The sequence below is a fragment of the Diorhabda carinulata genome, chromosome 9 (assembly GCF_026250575.1).
Source record: "Diorhabda carinulata isolate Delta chromosome 9, icDioCari1.1, whole genome shotgun sequence".
Taxonomy (NCBI): Eukaryota; Metazoa; Arthropoda; class Insecta; order Coleoptera; family Chrysomelidae; genus Diorhabda; species Diorhabda carinulata.
Genome location: NC_079468.1, coordinates 11,188,884 through 11,208,905, shown reverse-complemented (window position 1 = coordinate 11,208,905; position 20,022 = coordinate 11,188,884). Strand labels below are relative to the sequence as shown.

General features: G+C 30.1%; 1 protein-coding gene across 2 annotated transcripts in view; it reads left to right on the top strand.

Annotated features, from left to right (window-relative positions):
* LOC130898261 (uncharacterized) overlaps positions 1-20,022 on the top strand; it is an 84,204-nt gene that overhangs the window by 1,708 nt on the left and 62,474 nt on the right. Inside the window, exons 1-5 of one of the 2 annotated variants that reach the window (XM_057807422.1) lie at positions 1,670-1,813; positions 2,746-2,982; positions 4,594-4,967; positions 8,445-8,568; positions 12,985-13,221. In XM_057807422.1, the coding sequence (XP_057663405.1) occupies positions 1,790-1,813; positions 2,746-2,982; positions 4,594-4,967; positions 8,445-8,568; positions 12,985-13,221 (996 nt within the window). In that variant the 5' untranslated portion in view covers positions 1,670-1,789. Of the gene's footprint in view, positions 1-1,669; positions 1,814-2,745; positions 2,983-4,593; positions 4,968-8,444; positions 8,569-12,984; positions 13,222-20,022 lie in introns of those variants that run through there. The other variant, XM_057807423.1, reaches the window with a different exon arrangement.

Sequence of the window (20,022 nt, the reverse complement as noted above, 5' to 3'; positions counted from 1 at the left end):
ATTTTAGATGGAAAATTTACTGAATCTATTGATTTGGATACTGCATTAATCAGCAATTATATATTTATGCTCATATTTTGCGTTTTTCATTCCTATTTTGAGTTTCCTTACTTATAACTAGCTTTGTTATGTCGAAAGGGTGGCGACCGAAGATGGCCACCAAGATCTTTTGCTAATTTTCGTGACTTATTGTTGTGGACAATTTGAAGTTCTGCCACATCTATGAAATATATATAATGCAAACAGTTCCCATTACCCACTCCTTCAATCTGCTGGCACACTTTTCCGATTTAATTTCATTTTATCTCACAATCTCTTTAATTGGAGCATTGCTCTCTTCAAAAGTTTATAAAATTGTAAATAATACATATTATCATGAAAACTAGATAAAGGAATATGTTGTACGATATATAATAATTATTAATCCAACCTATCTGTTTCGTGGTCACATTATATTTAGCAACAATTTTCTGCCAAGTCATCTTCTTCGTTCTCTAAGCATCCGTTTTTCTATCGATTATTGGACAATTTACGAGACTCTGAACAAACTTATCTTTATCATCTACTAAATACTTCACTAACATTTTGCCGAAAATCATTCGCAATTCAAAAACACAAGAAAAATAAACACGGTGTAAGATCTAGCCTGCTTATTTGTCCAATTCAGCACTTGTGTTTTCTTTAAACAAAGGAATTGCTCGTAGTACTTTAAGTATCTTGCGAAAAGATAAGCAGTGCAATACAATATACGATCCCTGTTTATATATAATCCTTCTATATAGTTGTTTAGATATGGATATGTTCCTCGTACTGAACATAGAAGCATCTTTTATGAATGAACAGATTATAGCAGAAGGGAGAAAATAATCAACAGTGTTCTAAAGCTACTAATATTTCTGTTTTTCTAATTATAATTGATACATTTACTAAAACGAAAAAAAGTGCTAAACTATAACAATGAAAGCTACGGAAAGAATATTTTGACTTAAATAAATAAAATCAATAAAAGATATAATATATTTTAAAAAAGATAAAAAGGCTAAAGCCTTCGCTATTTCACAAGAAAAATGTATTTTTTGTACACATAATATAGTTCTCTACATTTACAGTTGAATTTCTTAGACTCATTGCAAGAGCGTCAATATATTTATCCATATGCGTTCTCGTCTACTATCTCAAAACAATCCTAACAAGACCCATCTATGAAGATCGTGTTCCTTCTGCATTCATTAGGCCAATGTTCCATTGTGCAAGCTAATATTTCTTGCCTGGATCTTACATTATCATTCCGTCTTCTTATTGTTGAGATCAGAAACACCTTTAGCATTCAAAAGTCTTTCTACATTCTCCCAGAATTCTACCGGTATTTCCAAAATTAGATCGATTTAGTTCAGAATGCAGGTTGATATAATTTTAAATTTTGTCTGGATTAGAAATTATAGTATTCACATCTTTTACTTGACATAATTTCATCTACACCATCTAACAACAGTTTTACTCAATACTAATGATACAAGTTTCAAATCAACTTTTTTCAACGCCGAATAACTATTTTATTTCACTTCTGTCAAGTAGATAATTAGAATAATGAAGAATAAAAAGATATTTTTGTCATGACACTAATTCGTTGATTGCAAAGAAACGTTGATGAATAATATAATTTTGAAAGGTGTAACGATCACTGTCACTCATAGTTTTATGTCAATGATTTTTTGTGTCAATTTTACACATTTTATTCTAATATACTTTCATGAGACATTAATAAGCCAACGAGGTGATATAGTTTGAGATGAATAAATCTTATGAATATGGGGTAAGTAGATATATATTCACATATTCCCATATTTGAGCTAGGCGTATTTTGTTGTTTATTTAAAACCACATTCTAAAAATCCTAAAATGCTTCTCTATGAATCTGTACAGGAATTTGGCATAAGGAGACCATAATTCTTAATTAAGGTGGAAGTATTGTTGAAAACACTATGAAAAAAGTGTGGAGGAAATCAGTTTCCACCTAAATTGATCAAAGTTTAAGCAATCTGATAGTATCGTTGTTGGATTTATACACCAAATAAAATGACAAACAAAGCAATAAATAACAGATAAAAATTAATCTTGTTTGCGGTACCTTTAGCCTATATAAGTAAATTAGGTTTCGTACACATAACGATAATTTTAACATGTACTATGGATGTTTCATTAATAATTGGAAATATTTCACCTATCGCTCAAATTATTTAGATATAATTTGATGCCTTAAAATGAAATGTGGCACTATACTGAATTATCGATTGCAAAATTATCGATTGTCTAGTGATTTAAAACAATCTGACGCATCCTTCTCGATACGGCACCTTCTAGATCCCAAATTCTATGCCATTATCAATATATATATATATATATATATATATATATATATATATATATATATATATATATATATATATATATATATATATATATATATATAACATTATTAAGTAAGTAGTTTAAGTAAGTAGTAAGTTGTACAGTATCTTCATTCTTCTTCAAGTGGAATAAACCTACATTATTATATTTTATTTTCAATTTAATTTTCATCTAAGTAGAAAATTGTCGATATGAAATAAATTGTCGATTATGTTCGGAAAAGTAAGAAGTCTATACCATCAACCTTTTTTCACAAATCTCGAATTCGGAATTCATACATTATTGATTCTATCATAGACAAAGTTTACGAAGTTAATATAAACATTTATATTCCAGGAGACTCTGTTCGATAATTTCAACTATTCGACACTATCAGAAACTTTAGGAGATAAACAAATGTATATACCCTTCATGGTATATCCAAAGAAGAGTAAGTCTGGATCGATTGCTCTCAAAAATAAATTTGGAGCTCATCCCAGAAATTGTTCGGAATCGGATACATACGTATCAGCTTCACCAAGACAAAATCGTTCCAAAATTGATTTAGAATTAGAAAATTTGGAAAGAAATAAGGTATATTTGTTTATAAATAACTTCTTCTAATATACATATTGGTTAGAGAATAACATCTTACAGCAGCCAAGTCAGAAAATATTGGTTTTACCTAAATAAGTGTATCAAATTAGTCATAAGTAATCAAATATCAATTATATATATATATATATATATATATATATATATATATATATATATATATATATATATATATATATATAATATAGTAATGCTACCAAATTCTTGATTTTAGGACTCTTCTGTTTTAAAATTAGTTTTTTTAATAATTTTTAAGAGATTGATGAAAAATTGACATGTTTTGATCAAGACTTAAAATTAGTCGAAACGTCATTTTTTATAATCAATTAAATGACAAATGCAACTGTTAAGTTATTCACTAAAAACTACCAAAGTTACAGTCATATAATTGAATAAGATTTATATATTTTATAAATGCGAAAGTTTATTGTCATTAGGAACTTTTAAAATTCACCCGTCGAATTATGATGAGTCTCATAATAGGAGCTTATGATGATCGAAAAAGAACCTTTGATAAAGTAGATCACTCATTAAATGACAGATATGCAAATAACATCCAAATTACCAAAACTGCAGTTTCGACGATTGTGAATCAATCAATATCAATGAAATGGGCTCAACAAAAAATCGCCTCAAAATTAGCCTACTAAAAATCGTAATTAATGTTTAAAAATTATAGACAATTCCTATACATCCAATACAACTCAATGTAAAAGAAGTTTCATCATTCCAAAAAAATTTTAGTACAATAATATTTATCTGAAAATAATCATGACCACAGATTATTTTGTGAAACCATAAGGCACAAAAAATTTTCAGATATTGATTTTAATACAAGAAATATGATACATCACTACTCTTTATTTTTGCTGTTCGAAATTATTTCGAAATTTTCCAAGATCCGATTGGATGCACAATAGAATGGTCAGCTAGATTTTTTTAATTATCTCGTTTGGACTATTGCTTTTCATAAATTGTGTAGAAGACTAAACCTGACAGTTGGATGAACTAAGAAATAGAATACTGAAAACAGCCCGTCGAATAACAAATCAGTAATTGTGTGGATACATATCTTCTAATAGACTTGGATATTATCAAATATAAAAAGGAAGAAATTCAAACATCTATTCAAATTAGATTAATGTTTACCTTCTAAATTTTTTAATAATGAAATTAAAACTATGCGGTTTTGACAGTTGCATTTGAAGCTCAATATATTATGAAAACCTGGAAATATATACAGGGTGAATGAACCTACTCAGATACATTGAGAATTAAAGTGATTGTTGAAGACCTTGTAATGATTTTAATTTCTTTTGATTCAACTTATAATATTATGTTATAGATGAGAATAAATAAAATCGCTATCGTCCAGTGCAATAAAAAATTTTAATTTCATATTTTTCATATGGATAAACTATATGGTTAATTTTTTTTAAGTTTCCACCATATAATAAATCATGAATTATTTATTGTCGTAGTTCGCATATATTCAGATTTAAAACGGTTAATGCCAAGAAAAAATCAGTGCCTGTTACTTCTTATATACCAAGTAAGCTTAAGAACTCAACAAAAAATATTAAATTTAAGGAACGAATAAAAAACGCTAGGAAAAAACTTCATGAAAAACTTAGTAATATGTATCCGAGTGAAGACCAACTTTTTGACGTTTATATCGGCGATTCCTGTGATGTCGCCTCCGTTAACAGTTTTGGTAACATATTCGAGCGGAATGGTGCATATCACAGGAATATGTCGAGACGAAGCTCAGATATAAAAGAACCGTACTTATGCAAACGAAAAACTAGCGCGCCAACTCCGAAATGCAAAGTTGAACAACAAGAAGATAAGTTCTCACCGAAGTTTTTTACACATCCTCAAGTTAAAATTATTCCTGAAAGCGTTTTCGAGAAAAAGTTTAAAACTTTTATCGAGAAAAGTTTACAAGTGTTAAGTGAAATTAGGTGAGTAAGCAATAATTTTTATTTTTGTCGAATAATGGATTTTTGTTCCCATTGTTTTTAACATTCACCTAAAATTTGTGCTCCGCAAAATAGGTTAATACTGCCATATTTTAAACTTCTTGGATTATTACAAGTCATTTAGATAGATGTCTTGATCAATTTTACACAACCTTTAAGAGGAGGAAATTGCTAATAGTTTATAAATTAAATCAGAATAGTTCAGTCAGTAATATTTGACAAGCTTAAGTATAACCTTGAGCTTGATGTGTACCGTAATGAGAACAGAGATCAATTTTCCTCCAATGTTACATAGGTATTGTCGTTCGTAATTATTGAGAACAACAGTAGTGAGGCGTTGTTATTGCTGTTGGACATGATATTTAACTGTCAACGGTTTACAGTTAATAGTTTTTAAAAAATGATAAAAATTGTGGTAAGAATATAGATAACGATAGAAAACTGAAATAATAATATTGTGACTCAGAATTTTTCTTTTAAAATTTATGCCTAACTGTTTCATTGAAGATTCAAAAGTTCAACAAAAGTTAATATTCCATTAACTGTAAGTAATAATACCAGAAAAATGGTTTAATTAACAGAAATGCACAGAATAACCATTCTGTGATTTTTGTGGAGATAATACAACAGTTTTCAAATTTGCCGCCTAAATCCGAAAGAACAATTAGAAAAATAGAAAAGCGAGCTTGGTCATATAATGCAGATAAGGAAAGTGGCTGCCAATGCAGTAAATAATGATAAGAAGTTGGATATTATGCTATTTCAAGAAAACCTACATAATAAAAGCTCCACTATTCATCGTTAGCTACACATAAATTTTTTGGATATTGAAGAAAAATTAATACTTATAAAATTATACCAACTCATGAGCTCATGGAAGACGAAATGATGGCAAGGCTAGATAAGGTTTTTTTAATCGTCAAAATTGTCGCAATATCCGCTAATATTTGGAAAAGAATTGTTGGAAATCATGTCTTGGTCCTTTTTTCATTAATGGTAACTTGAAGACTCCTATTTGTGGCCATATGTTAAAAGTATAGTATACAAAACTAAATCCATCAACTTAGATGACTTAAAAAGAAGAAATCACGCTTGCGATGTTGAATAACGTTAGATTACGATACCAGATTAGTATGTTTCCAAAACGTTCGCAGCTAGAATTTGGAATATCTTTCATATACACATCAATATTTTTCATTTATATTATTAAGAAATAATCAATATTACTTATTAAAAAATCTGAAAATACTTAATAAACAGTTAAAAATAGGTATTGGTCATTGTATATGAATTATGTCCAGAAGTTTCTGAAGAATCCAAAAAATAAATGATATACAGGAGGCTGCATTTAAAATAAGAAAGTTGGTATTGGCCACTGTTACATAACACACCCTGTATAATTTTTTTTGAATATATATTTAAAAATACAAATCGACGTGTAAGAAATAACGCAAAAAATAAGCCCATGCATAATAAAGTAAGAATATTTTTGCAACCCTCTTAGAATACACCAACAGTCAGCGTTGGTTGCGGTCTTACAAATTCACATGATATTATGAATTGGAATCATAAGATTGTTTGTAATTGGACGCCGTCTATTGCAGTCTATATAGAAAGTATAAATGTTACTAGCGCCATCTATTTGTGAAATTACAAATTTCTCCATATGAAATATTAACTTCATTACCACGATACACATAAACCGGTATGCCAATGCACAGATAGATGCGATTTCTCTTGCGCAATGTGTCGTCTCGTTGGAATCAAAATGTGAAATATAATATTTACTGTGAATATATTTTAAAGTTTTATATTGATCAAAAGTATTATTTCATACAAAGACATGTCTCCAATTGGAACATCTCCAAATAGAACACGTAAATAAGGGGTATCGTAACTAAATATTTTAAAACACTTCAGAACAGTTACAGTACCCAACCAGGCTGAAACCGTTTTTGTTTATAATTCTACTGATGAATCGACAACAACATAAAATAAGTATAATTTTTGGGCAAAAATAGGATTGTATGATCTAACTACGAAAATCTGTATATTATTTTGTAATTTACAACATTTATTCATCATATTTTGAATTAAGTTTATCCTTTCGATGACAGGCTCCATTTTTTGGAAATACAAAGTATTTAATACCTGTTTCTTTGGTATTTCGATTAGTGTTTTTGTATGTAGCCACAACACAATCCGGCATTATGATCTTATAATACGAGTATAAGTACTATCATTTAAAAGAAAATAATAACAGTTAGGTCAACTCTACAATACTCTAAATACTGGCTAAGCCGCTAAGCAGCGTGGGATTTAGGGAGATCTAGCGGGGGCTGAAGCCGCAGGCCCCGAGCACCTAGGGGCGCCTCAACATTACTAATTTCGTCATTTATTTTAGAAGCAATTTGGGATCTATAGTAAAATTTGCATTTTTTCCAAAAATTGTTTGGAAATTTAAATTAAATTAATGAATTAATGTTATTAAATCCACACACTAATTTTTTACTCTATTTTATAATTTAAAACTCTAATAATAATAAATTTTAAATTCCATGCATTGAAAATTTAATGATGAATTAGAACTACGAGTAAAATCTCTAGTAGAAATATATTCGAATGATCTACAACTTATTAATAATTATTTTTTTAATTACAGCAATTCATTCCTCTTATCAAACTTCATCCCGATTTGATCCCACCCAAAGATCCGGAAATCTACTCTTAATGACCTTTACCTACCTACTTCACGTTCAGAATTAGTTAAGGGCTCCTCAATATTTTACAATGCAAAAAAATGCATAATCACTTGCCAATTGAAATCAAATTGATATCATCTTTTCCCTCATTTCCCAATAATTTGAGGGTATATTTACTAAAAAACCTTCTACTCTGTAAACGACTTTCTAATAATAATATTTAATTCCGGACATGCTACATACTGGTCTAATTTTGCTATGGACTTATATACTAATTATTACCTATTACTATTATCTATAATTTTGTTACTCATTGTAGTTTTCTTCTGTATATTGAAATTTTATTGTATTTGCATCTTTAGTTAATTTTGTGTTTGTTATTCAATTTTTACAAGCTTTTGTCTACGATTTTTTGACAATAAAGCATTTCTCTCTCTCTCTTCAGCGTGACGTCATTCACGAAGCGGGTCAAATTTAAGTATACCGCCGTATGTGTATCGTGTTATTTACTACCAATTGTGTGAAAACAAAATAACATACGCAGATATAATCAAATATCAAAAAATCAAAACAAAAATATAATCCTTAACACGAAAATCTTGATTTTTTGAACAATCACATTATTTTATTCTCATTACATGGAATGAAATAGACTAAGACTTTTTCGATTTCGAATTAATCAGGTTTTAACACATTTTGACATGTTTGCTTACATACATTACTTACTTACATATTAATTATTTTCTTTATATTTCAGAAATCTTCTCGATAAAGGGATAGAACCTCCAGACGGAGATGAGGACATTTCTAGGAGAAAGTTGCGTGTTAAAGAGTTTTCAAACAGATTTTCTAGAAATTATTTGTACCCAATAATCAGACAGGTGAGAGAGTCATATCGGCTAGAGAATAGTTCCACAATTTTCTCAAATACATACTAAACACGTAGCTTCATCATTTATATACCTCTTCGGAGGGGTAGCTGGTTTTCTTTTATTTTTTTTTCTATTGCTAATAATCTAGGTAGTTGAAAATGACAAAATTGTTTATAAGGTGGAATCAATGGTTGTAGTGATCGATTTTAGTGTGATTGAATTGTTTTCAACAAATAATATTTATTTTAGATTTATAATTGATTTTATTTGCTTATACAATGAATTCATAAAGTATCTTTCTAATATTTGCACTATTTTTAATGTAGATTAAGGGAAAAATGATTAAAATTTTTTTTAATATTTACTGCAAAAAAAGTACTGTCATTCCAGAACGGCAGGCGTCCGCTAGCAAGAAACAACAGAAATATATCAATAGAATACTATTATAATTTTTATTAGGTTTAGAAGGAACAACAGACCATTTAGTTTTAAACTTTTTATTTACACTTTTCATTTGTAAAAATACTATTTACATTTAAAATTACGTACTTATATTTATATGGTACTGGTCATGGTACTCTTTGAAGCACCCAAACACATAGCACTATCCGTTCTGGGCAAACAGCACAAAAATATGTGGTCAGTTTTTTAATTTGTTTACTGGAGCAATTCTGACACCTTATTTGGGCTTTTCTATCTCCATGTCCTTCCCCCGATTCGGTTTCCGTCAAATAATGATATGGGGAAGGATCAGTTGAGGGTTGAGGAAGTTTGGGTCAATTGGGGTAGTAAGAACGCAATGCACTTCTCGAAAGCCAAAGGTGTAAATGTTCAGTTCAGTGGGAGGGGTTTAAGTAGAAAGGGACAATAACTTGTTCTGGAACGACAGGCGCCCGCCTCATCGATGTACTGGCACCGTTCCTGAATGACGTGCGCCCTGAACGTGTTAACATATTTTTTGGATCGTGAAATTCGATGAAATACAAAATCCTTCTTCATGGTGTCTACTTAATGTTTACTGAGTATTTATGAAGTTATGACAATTCCTAAAATTTCTATTTTTTTTTAAATTCAGCCCATGTATAGGATACACGGTTACTCCAAAATAACTTCAATAGTATACCCTGTCAATATTTCCACTTTCGTAATTTTGCTATCAATTGTATTCAAATGTCATACTTGGATTTTGTTTAAACGTAAATTTTTATAACACCTTTCATTTTAGCTCCATAAAAGGTTATTAGTTTTTTAACTAAAAATAATCAGGCAATTTAAAGTTTAAAAAAAAATTAAAAAAAGAATTTGCTCCAGTGGCGTAAAAATAGGGGAATAAAAGTGACAACTAACCATGACAGCGCGCCACTGGCTAGATGGTTGCAAAGTTTGTTCATGTCAAAATATTACTTTATTTAGAAGCATATTAGTCACCAAATTTGAAAAAAAAATTCCAAGGCGTTCTTGATTTATGGAAAATTTTTATTTTGATTTAAAATTTCTATCACCCAATACCTCACCAACTAGGCCACGTATTCCTATATAAAAATTAATCATTTATTGAGATTTCTCTGTGGTAGAGGGATGTCGGTCGAATATACGAGGATATATTAAAAAATTCTTAGCCTACTATAGAACTAAACAAAATTTCAATGTCAAAATATTTTATTACTCAACATATTATCCTCTTAATTGGATACATTTATTACAGCGAACCTACAACGTCTCTAGACCTTTAAAAAAAATGTTTCTTCTTGCTCTGCAAACCAAACCTACACAGCTTTTATTGCCTCCTCGTTGGAAGAAAATTTACGACTTTCTAAACTTTTTTTCAGTTGAGAAAAGAGATGATAGTCTGACGGAGCCAAATCTGGAGAATAAGGGGGCAACATGAGATTTGTGTGCAGGGGCGTTGTAATGCAACAACAAAACACCTTTGGATTGCTTTCCGCATCTTTTCTCTTTAATTTTTTCCCATAGAGTGGTTAGTAATATCAAATAGTAATTTCCAGTTATTGTTCTACCCTTACCCAAAAAACCAATCATGATTACTCCATGGCAATCTCAAAAAACTGAAGCAAGAACTTTTCCAACAGATTTTTGGACACGAAACTTCTTAGGTCTTGGAGAACCAGAGTGTCGCCATTCCATCGATTGTTGCTTTGTTTGTGGATCGTAGAAATGTACCCAAGTCTCATCTATAGCAACAATTCTACTTCGTTTTCAAATCGAGCACAGATCGAACGCGATGCTTCTACCCTTGTACGTTTTTGGTCAACATTCAAACATTTGGAGATCCATTTTTGCACCAATTTTTCTCATGTTCAAATTGACGTGAACTATATGATGAACGCGTTCAGTGCTTCAAATATCCGTTTTAGCCCAATTCAACGGTCTGATAAAATCAAGTCATGATGCAGAAACTGGCCTTCCCGATCGGTCATCATCTTCAATTTACCTCTTTTGAAGCTTGCAGTCCAATTTTTCACGGTCGCACATTGATCACTAAGGGTATTAAGCACATCTTCGTTAATCTGCTTACCTCTTAAACCTTTTAAATACAGGTACTTGATGATGACTCGATGTTCCAATTATTCGATTTTCACAATTTCGGTGGACATCTGTTTTCTTTTAGTTTATTGCGTAACTGTGGTTTCCTTTTTTGACGTCAAACTTCAAACTAACACTTCTAATAAGTTATTGTTCGTCGCTATAGTAACGAAATATTTTGTTTATGCATGGAACTGGTCTAGGCTAACTAGATATCAATACATCCTCGTAGATACACCATATATATACAGGAATATAGGCATGTTTGAGTAAATGTTATTGGCACAACTGTTATTAGATTGTTCTTTGTAGAGGGCAATTTAAACGAACCCAAAGTATACAGTTTTACTATGTATACTTCTAACCGAATTATACAAATAACTTCAATTCAACATCTATAGACATTTTCGTAATGGAATCGAAATAGCAGCAAATCACGTTATTTTATTTTACTCTATAAAGAGACTGAAGGTGCTATAGGAGTACGACTGCGTCAAATTTCAGAATCCGAGAGCTACTATCTGTCTCTGTCTCTTTTCTCAACAAATCAGTATCTACAATTGATATAGATTTACTGAAAAATTGTTATTTTGAAACTTATTGACAAAGAATTTTTATGACGTAGCATGTTTTAAGTCGTTCAAGCAGTTTTATTAAGTCCATAAGACTTTCTAGATTATTGTTTTTGAACCACTGGTCCGCGAATCGCCACCGGTCCTCTAGAAATATTTGCCGATCCACCGTCAACCTCCGGTATACTATAGATTGATACATATATTATCTTGAAATGCAAGGATGATCAGTGACGAAATGAAAACTCTTGTTTCTGTCCAATGATATAATTGCACAAAAGAAAAGTGCTATACAAATAGATGGATCAACTATCTCTATTAATGCCATATTTTGGAGTTATGTTTATTATGTAATATATCTGAGAAGAATTTATGTGCTTTACGGACTATCTTCTCAAACAACCAGTGGTAAAATGTTTTCAATGGTTTATGATTATATTGGAAAGAACTATTGTAAAAAGAATAAATGAAAAAATATGAAAAAAAAGTTATACACTACGTTATTTTTCTTTTTTTTTTAATTTCACATTATTAGCACCATTTTGGAATTTGAATATATATAAGGCGTTTCACCAATACCATCTTCTAGAAGAATATTCACAAATAAGTAATTTGTAGATAAATCTTCGAAATTTGGACTAAATTCAGATATCATATGTATTGTTATCGCGATCTTTTCTTCATTTATTCACAGTTTATGCTGACGGGTTTGATATTCTTTTATTTTAAATGCACTATACACTAACCAGTGATTCATATGCTTTGTGAATTGATATCTAGTTTTACACACTAGTTGGAATTCGTAACTAACCTAAACTGACGTTTCGGATGTCTCGCATTTACCAAAGTTTTAATATTCCGAAAACATGATCTTTCTTTGAGGTTACTCTATATTTCGCTTTCACCATATTTTTATAAATACTTCTAACGCAGAGTCTTGCTCTGATTTTGCTCTGATGTAATTTATTCCTTCCACACGCAAACTTTATTCATCATTCTCTGCATTGTATTCAGATTTCTGTATTTTTACTCACTTTTGTCCTTATTTCATTTGAGGAACACTATTCTAGAATTGAACAACAATGAATATTGGTTTGTATTAAAGGAAATAAAAAGAAATAAGATTGCGTATGCTACATTTAGACCATAATTTTATTTTATATTTGCATCAGTCTAGCATATCTCTTATTTTTGCTGACTTTTTCATCTTCTTATTTTGTATGAATAATTTTATCATCTAATTTGGCTGTATGTGTAATATTTTTAAATTGATTGAAAAATGAATATCTAATATATAATTATATTTCAGATTGACGATTTAAGTAGATTTAAACAACCACATAACAGTAGCAATCAGAAAATGTTATCCGCTTATCACGTTATATATAACGGACTTCTTGCTTATCAAAACCATCTCCCGACGTCCATTGGAAGCTGTTCGTTTGACAAATTAAAAATGTTATTGAAACATTCAATGGATCTTTGTGATATCCATTACAAATTAGTCCCCAATGGTGATGAAAATGGATATAATGACTTTATACAGGTTAGTATTTAAACGCTTAAATAAGTACATCATTTCGTATTGGTATTTAAAGTGGAGTGTTAAAATTAGGTATGGAGATATATGTGGAAAGCTTCAGTAACTCAATTACTTTTTTATTAAACATAATTATGAAAAATCTCCGAATACGTAAAATTTAGATCACAAATTGACATTTGTTAACGTCGAAATGTGATTCCTACCTGACAAACCTTTAATTACCATTTTTTTCTTTTAATTAAGATATTGTCAGGCTATTTAAAATATAGTTCAAAAGTAAAAAGTCGTGCTTCCATACTCTGCATATATACAGGGGATTTAGTGTGATAAGTTAAGTGCCTATTTTGACCTTTCAGATATCAATTGGAAAATTTGAGGGATTATAGCCATCATTAGTCTTCACATTTTGAAATTATTTACAGTACGTTCCAGAATACTGTGCCATATCAAAGTTACATTTCTTTTAAGTAAAACACCCTATATTTTATTGAATATTTGGAATCAATAGTAGCAATAAAAACGCCTTACAATCATCAAGAGTATACTATGAACGTCTTCCTGAAAGGCGGCAGGCTACAAAAACAAGCTTGGAGAGATTTATGAAGCGATTCAATCGTACGGGTTCAATTAATTTTGAAAAGCATGAACGATTAAAAATTTCTGCGACAGAAGAAAATGAAATTAAGGTTTTGATGGCAGTTATTGAAAACCCACACATAAGAGTATTTCCAACGAACAAGAACAGAGCTACGACGGTGTGTAAAGAATGCTTAACAAAAACAAATTTCACCCCTACCACATTTACTTGCTACAGGAATTAATTGAAATGGATTTTGAAAAATGTTGTGGGTGGGCTTTACGAAAAGTTGATCAATACATAGACTTTTTCGACTTTGTTCTAGTTGTAGAAGATAAATAAAATGGTTGTGTTAACGGGCAAAAGTATCACTACGTGATATGTATTATTGATGAATAAATAATACATATCACAAAGAGACACACAGTCAAACTAGATGGTTGTTGAATGTGTGGGGGTATTGTTGATGAATATGTAGTAGGACATATTTTTTGAGAAACATTCAAACGCTAAGATGTATTTAGTAAACTAATTACTTCTTCTATTGGAAGAAGTCCCACTTCGTTCACGTCGTAGGATCTAATTTTTGCATGATGGTGAGCCTGCTCACGCCAATCAATTAGGTAATTAATGGTGAACTGAATGAAATATTTCTTGGAAGATGAATCGGAAGAAATTGTTCAGTACATTAAGGATGAAGTGTACAATAAACCTTCAACAACGAGGGATGACATGATGGAGAGAATACGGAATAAGTTCCGAAATGTTTCTATAGAAATGCTTCGTAATGTGAGTAACTCTTTCAATTATCAATTTCAATCATGGATAGATGTCTTTGGAGGTAATATCGACCACCTATTGTGATAATCAAGAAGTGTACATATACTGTAGTATATAGAATAGTTTTTTATTGTTTAGTTCGTTTTATTTATTATTAATATACTCGTTTTTCCTTTAGATTTGCAATTCAAACCCTACAGTACCACACAGAAGTGACAAAATGTCAATTTTGACCAATAAATCATAGCCAACTTAGAAATCAAAATATCTCCAGAATTAATAATGTTAGGTATAGGGTCTGCGTGGTAAAAAAATAAGTATGTTGGTAGTACTTTTCGATACTCACATAAATAACAGGGTTTATTTGAAAAAACCGAAAAAATAATGTAATTATTATTTTGAATCACTCTTTATCGGATTCAATGACTATTAACAAAATTCATAATTCTCCAGAATTTTTTCTACCATTTGAATGCTTAAGTCGCAATAAATCTTCATTTATTAATTTTTCTCACATTCATTGTGAAGGGTATTGAACTTGAAAAATGCGTTATAACTTTTTAAATACCTTGTAGAACACATCACAACCCTATATTATTGTAATATGGAAGTCAAGCTGATTCCAAATATGCAATAAAATTTAGGGTGCTTCACTAAAAAATCTGTAAGATTGTAAATATTTTGGAAATGTGAAAATTCCTCAAATTTTCATATTGATATCACAAAGAACAAAGGGGGCAGTCAACTTTATCACACTAATCAATTACCCTATATTGGTGTTGTTTAGGTAATCTGATAGAGTTGCTCAGTGTTGTGAGTTTGTTATGTGGTTGACAGCATACGCTAAATGGCAAACATTCTAGGCCAATCAGAAAGTCGTACTTATTTTAGGCAGATCCACCCAAACTTAAACAGATGAATGAACTTTCAATTTGACTGGTTTCCGAAATATTTATACAGTGAGCGGTATGAGAAATGAAAATATTTTGGGTGGTTGCTACTCCTACTTGTGGAAAAATTTAAAATTAGGAACAAAACTTAAACAATTTATTCCCTAAGCTGTATACGCTTAATGAAAAACTAAAAATGAATCAAAATTGTAATTAAATCACATTAAAAATGTACATATATGCTAGAACATAACCTCATTATTTTAAAATAAATGATTTTTCTTCACGCTTAAGACTGAGAGAAAAGAAATAAATAGTATTAACTTGTATTGTAGTATTAACATTGTTCGGTACGGTTTGATATATTATAGTACCTAAGAACCGGACGAAATACGAAGATTTCTATATATATACATAGTTGATTATTTTTCGTTTTCGAAGTTTGTTGATGAATATTTTCGGAAACGACAACAGTTAGTATTTTGCTTTCGAAGTCTAAAGACGTGCCTAACAGTGATATTCGAAAGTCAAAAGTGCGAAAAAAGAAGATAAGAAATGGCTATCATTATCAAGCCAAAAGTAAGCAAATTTATATATAAATAAATAAAGAGATGAAATAAACTAATTTACACAGTGATCAAAATAAATAAAATACGGACATACGAAGAACTATTGTCGTAAAACATATCAAGATGGCCGCGTCGGGGAAAAAGCCTCCCTATCGCCCAGGGATAAAATTATATAAATGCCATGAAGACACTAAGTTTGAATCAGTAGTTTGTGTTATTTGTGAATCATTATAATGATTTTGTGAGAAGAAAATATGGAACTCAAATAAGTGATTGTTTAGTAGTTTGCAAAGAACATAAAGAGGTAAACCTAACCTCAATTGGTGACCACGTGTTAACACAAGAAGCGAGAATTCTAATAGCTCAAATAAAATGTAATGCACAAGCCGAAACATTGAAAAGAGAACAACTATATACAAAAAAGGTAAAAAGTCTAGAAAAGAAAATAAATGAACAAGAAGATATAATTAAAGAAAGTGAGAGAGAAATTAATAAACAGCAACAGCAGTTAACACAGCTGGGACAACAAATAACTTTAAATAGTAAATTAAGACAAGACAATTATGAAGATATGGATCTAGACGGCACATTTCACGATAAATCAGTTTTTGAAAAGGCAGAAATAGAAACTTTGAAAATGGAAGTAGATCTACTAAAAAAATTGAACCAAGAATTAGAAGACAAGAATAATCTATTAAAGGAATTACTTAATAAAGAGAAAAAAAGTGAAAATAGAAATCTCAATGCTAATACTTTTGCGGAAGTTACTGCAGGAAACATATTAAAACCAAAAATAGCACACAAAATAACGATAAAGAAAACAAATGAGGAAGGAACATTAAAAGAATTAAAACAAAAAGTAGCAAGATGCCTAATAAGTCAAAAAATGATACAAATAAATAAAGTCTATGAAAAGACAGAAAAAAATGAAATAATAGTAAGTGTACGAGATAATCATAGTGTGGAAAAAGCTGTGGAAATTGTATCCTCTAAACTAGCTGATATATGTGATATCAAAATTGAAGAGATCAACAAACCGAAGTTAAAAATAGTGGGAATTCAAGATTTTGATAAAATGAGCAAAGAGCAAATTCAAGAAGACATCAATCAAAGAAATTATTTCAATGTAGAGAATGGATGTACAGTATTACATATGTATACTAATGACAAAAAAGGAACACAAACAGTTTTAATAGAGGCACCTGCCGAAGTATATAAGAGCATTAGAGATAACGGAAACAAATTATACATTGGAAATCAAAAGTGCAGAGCATATGATTATATAGACGTAAAACCATGCTATAACTGTGGTATGCTAACTCATAAAGGACAAAAGTGCAAAAACAAAGCCACGTGTCTGAGATGTGCTGAAAATCATATAACCAAAGAGTGCAGAAGTGAAGAGGTTAAGTGCCTGAACTGTGAGTATAGCAACAACAGATATAATACAAACTATCAAACAGACCATGAAGCAACGGATCACGAGAAATGTAAAATATTCAAAAGAAGAATAGAAAAGTATATTGACAATACCGACTACAGAGTGAGACCTGATGTGATGACTGCCGTAGGTAAAGTAGGAAACTACTACAACAAGATGATGTATGTAAACAAAGCCAATCTGTCTCCACGTGCACTGAATAACTTAAATAATGGACCAGCAATTCATAACCGACATGATTAATGATATTGTAGATGATATTGAAAATGAAATTGTACAGCAGGCTGTAGCATACGATGACTTAGAGGCTCTTAATAATAATTTAGATACCAAAGACAACATTTGTATGTATGTTAATATTAGAAGTTTAAATGCAAATTTTGAAAAATTACAAATTCTAATTGAGAGCCTCAGAGACAAACCGTATATTATAGTGTGTGCCGAATCATGGAAATTAGAACATTGTCAATATTATAAACTAAATGGTTATAACTTATATTATAATAACAGTGCTATAAACAGGTCGGATGGTGTTGTTATTTACGTTAAAAAGAATATAAGCCAAACGACTGAAATTATAGAAGTAGGAAGATTAAAAATTCTGAACACAATAATTAACCTAAGTAGCAACAGCATATTAGAAATATCATCTTTGTACAGATCTCACGATCTTAGCTGTACAGAATTTATATTAAATCTGAAAAATTATTTAAGAATTAAAAAGAATGTTAAAAATCATTTTATAATTGGTGATTTTAACATTAATATATTGAAATGTGATAATATAAGCAAAGAATTTTTAAATAATTTTGTAGATCATGGTTTCCTCCCGGGCTTCACATGCGTAACGAGACTTTTTGATGTGAATAGCGAAGGTGGAACGTGCATTGACAATATTTTTATTAAAACAAATGAAAAGATTAATGCCAAAACTTTTAAATTAAATATACCAATGCCAGACCACTTTCCACTTTTTGTTGACGTCAGGAGATCTCTGACAAAAGTAAATAAGGAGAAAAATGAGAAACAAGTATACAATTACAAAAAACTAGCAAACATAGCAAGTACAATTGATTGGTCACAGTACAAGAAATATGATCCAAATGAAGCGATAAACTTAGTAACACAAGAAATACAAAGCTGTCTTAAAAAATCTGTAATTGTAAAGACCAATAAATGTAAAAAAAGTGAAAATTTACCTCAAAAAACTTGGATTACGAAAGCAATTGTAAAATCATGTGGAAAAAAGGAAGCATTATACAAACAGCTAAAATTAGATCCTTTCAATGAATATTTAAAAAGCAAATACAAAAATTACGTCAAAATACGGAATAGAATTATAAAAGATGCTAAAATCAATCACGAAAGAAAAAATATTGAACAAAATATTGAAAACTCTAAGAAATTATGGACAATAATTAACTCTAAGATAGGGAAGAATAGATCTCATGATAAAAGTAGTATAAGTGAAATTAAAACTTCTAGCAATGAAATAGTCAGGGACAAAAAGAAAATTGCAGACATAATCAATTCTCACTACTGCAGTATGGGAAAAGAAATGAGTAAAAGTATAAAAACTCTAAATAACAAAACAATAACCTTACCGCAAATGAATGCAAATTCAATCTTTATAAAACCAACAAACAAAGCGGAAGTTTTGAAAATAATTGAGAATTTGAAAAACAAAAATGGTGGTATTGATAAAATAAGTGCCAAATCTATCAAGATAATATCTAGTCTAATAAGTGATACGCCAGCAAGTATATTTAATCATTGCATAGATAAATCAATTTGGCCAGATGCACTAAAACTTGCTGAAATGATTCCTATTTTTAAATCTGGTAGTAAACAAACAATCGAAAACTATAGACCGATATCTTTAATATCCAATATTGCCAAAATTTCAGTTCAAAACAATTCGGTTTCATCAAAAATAAAGGGACGAAAGACGCACTAAACTATATTACAAATAAAATATATGAGAATCTAGACAAAAGTACTCCGATAGCAATAACTTTCATTGATCTAGCAAAAACTTTTGACACTGTCAATCATGAGATACTGCTGGACAAATTGTACGCATACGGTTTAAGAGGAAAAGCCAATAATTTAATAAAAAGCTATCTTAATGGTAGAAAGCAAAAGGTCAGAATAGGTCAAGATAATAGCGATTTCGAAAACATAGACACAGGAGTACCACAAGGTACAATTTTGGGTCCTTTGCTATTCATACTATATGTAAACGATTTATTGATAAGTATGCCTGATAATATAGTATCTTATGCGGATGATACCGCAATCTTTTCTATAGGTAAGAATTAGGAAGATGTGGAATCATCAATGAATATATATCTTGAAGAAGTAGCAATATGGCTTGCATTGAATAAATTAACATTAAACATAAAAAAACGGTATATGTTGCCTTTGGAAACTATTATATTAGTGTTGCAAAAGAATTAAATATAACTATAAATAATGAAAAGATACAAAGAGTCGATAAATGTAAATATTTAGGCATCATTTTTGATTTTAATCTCAGATGGAATG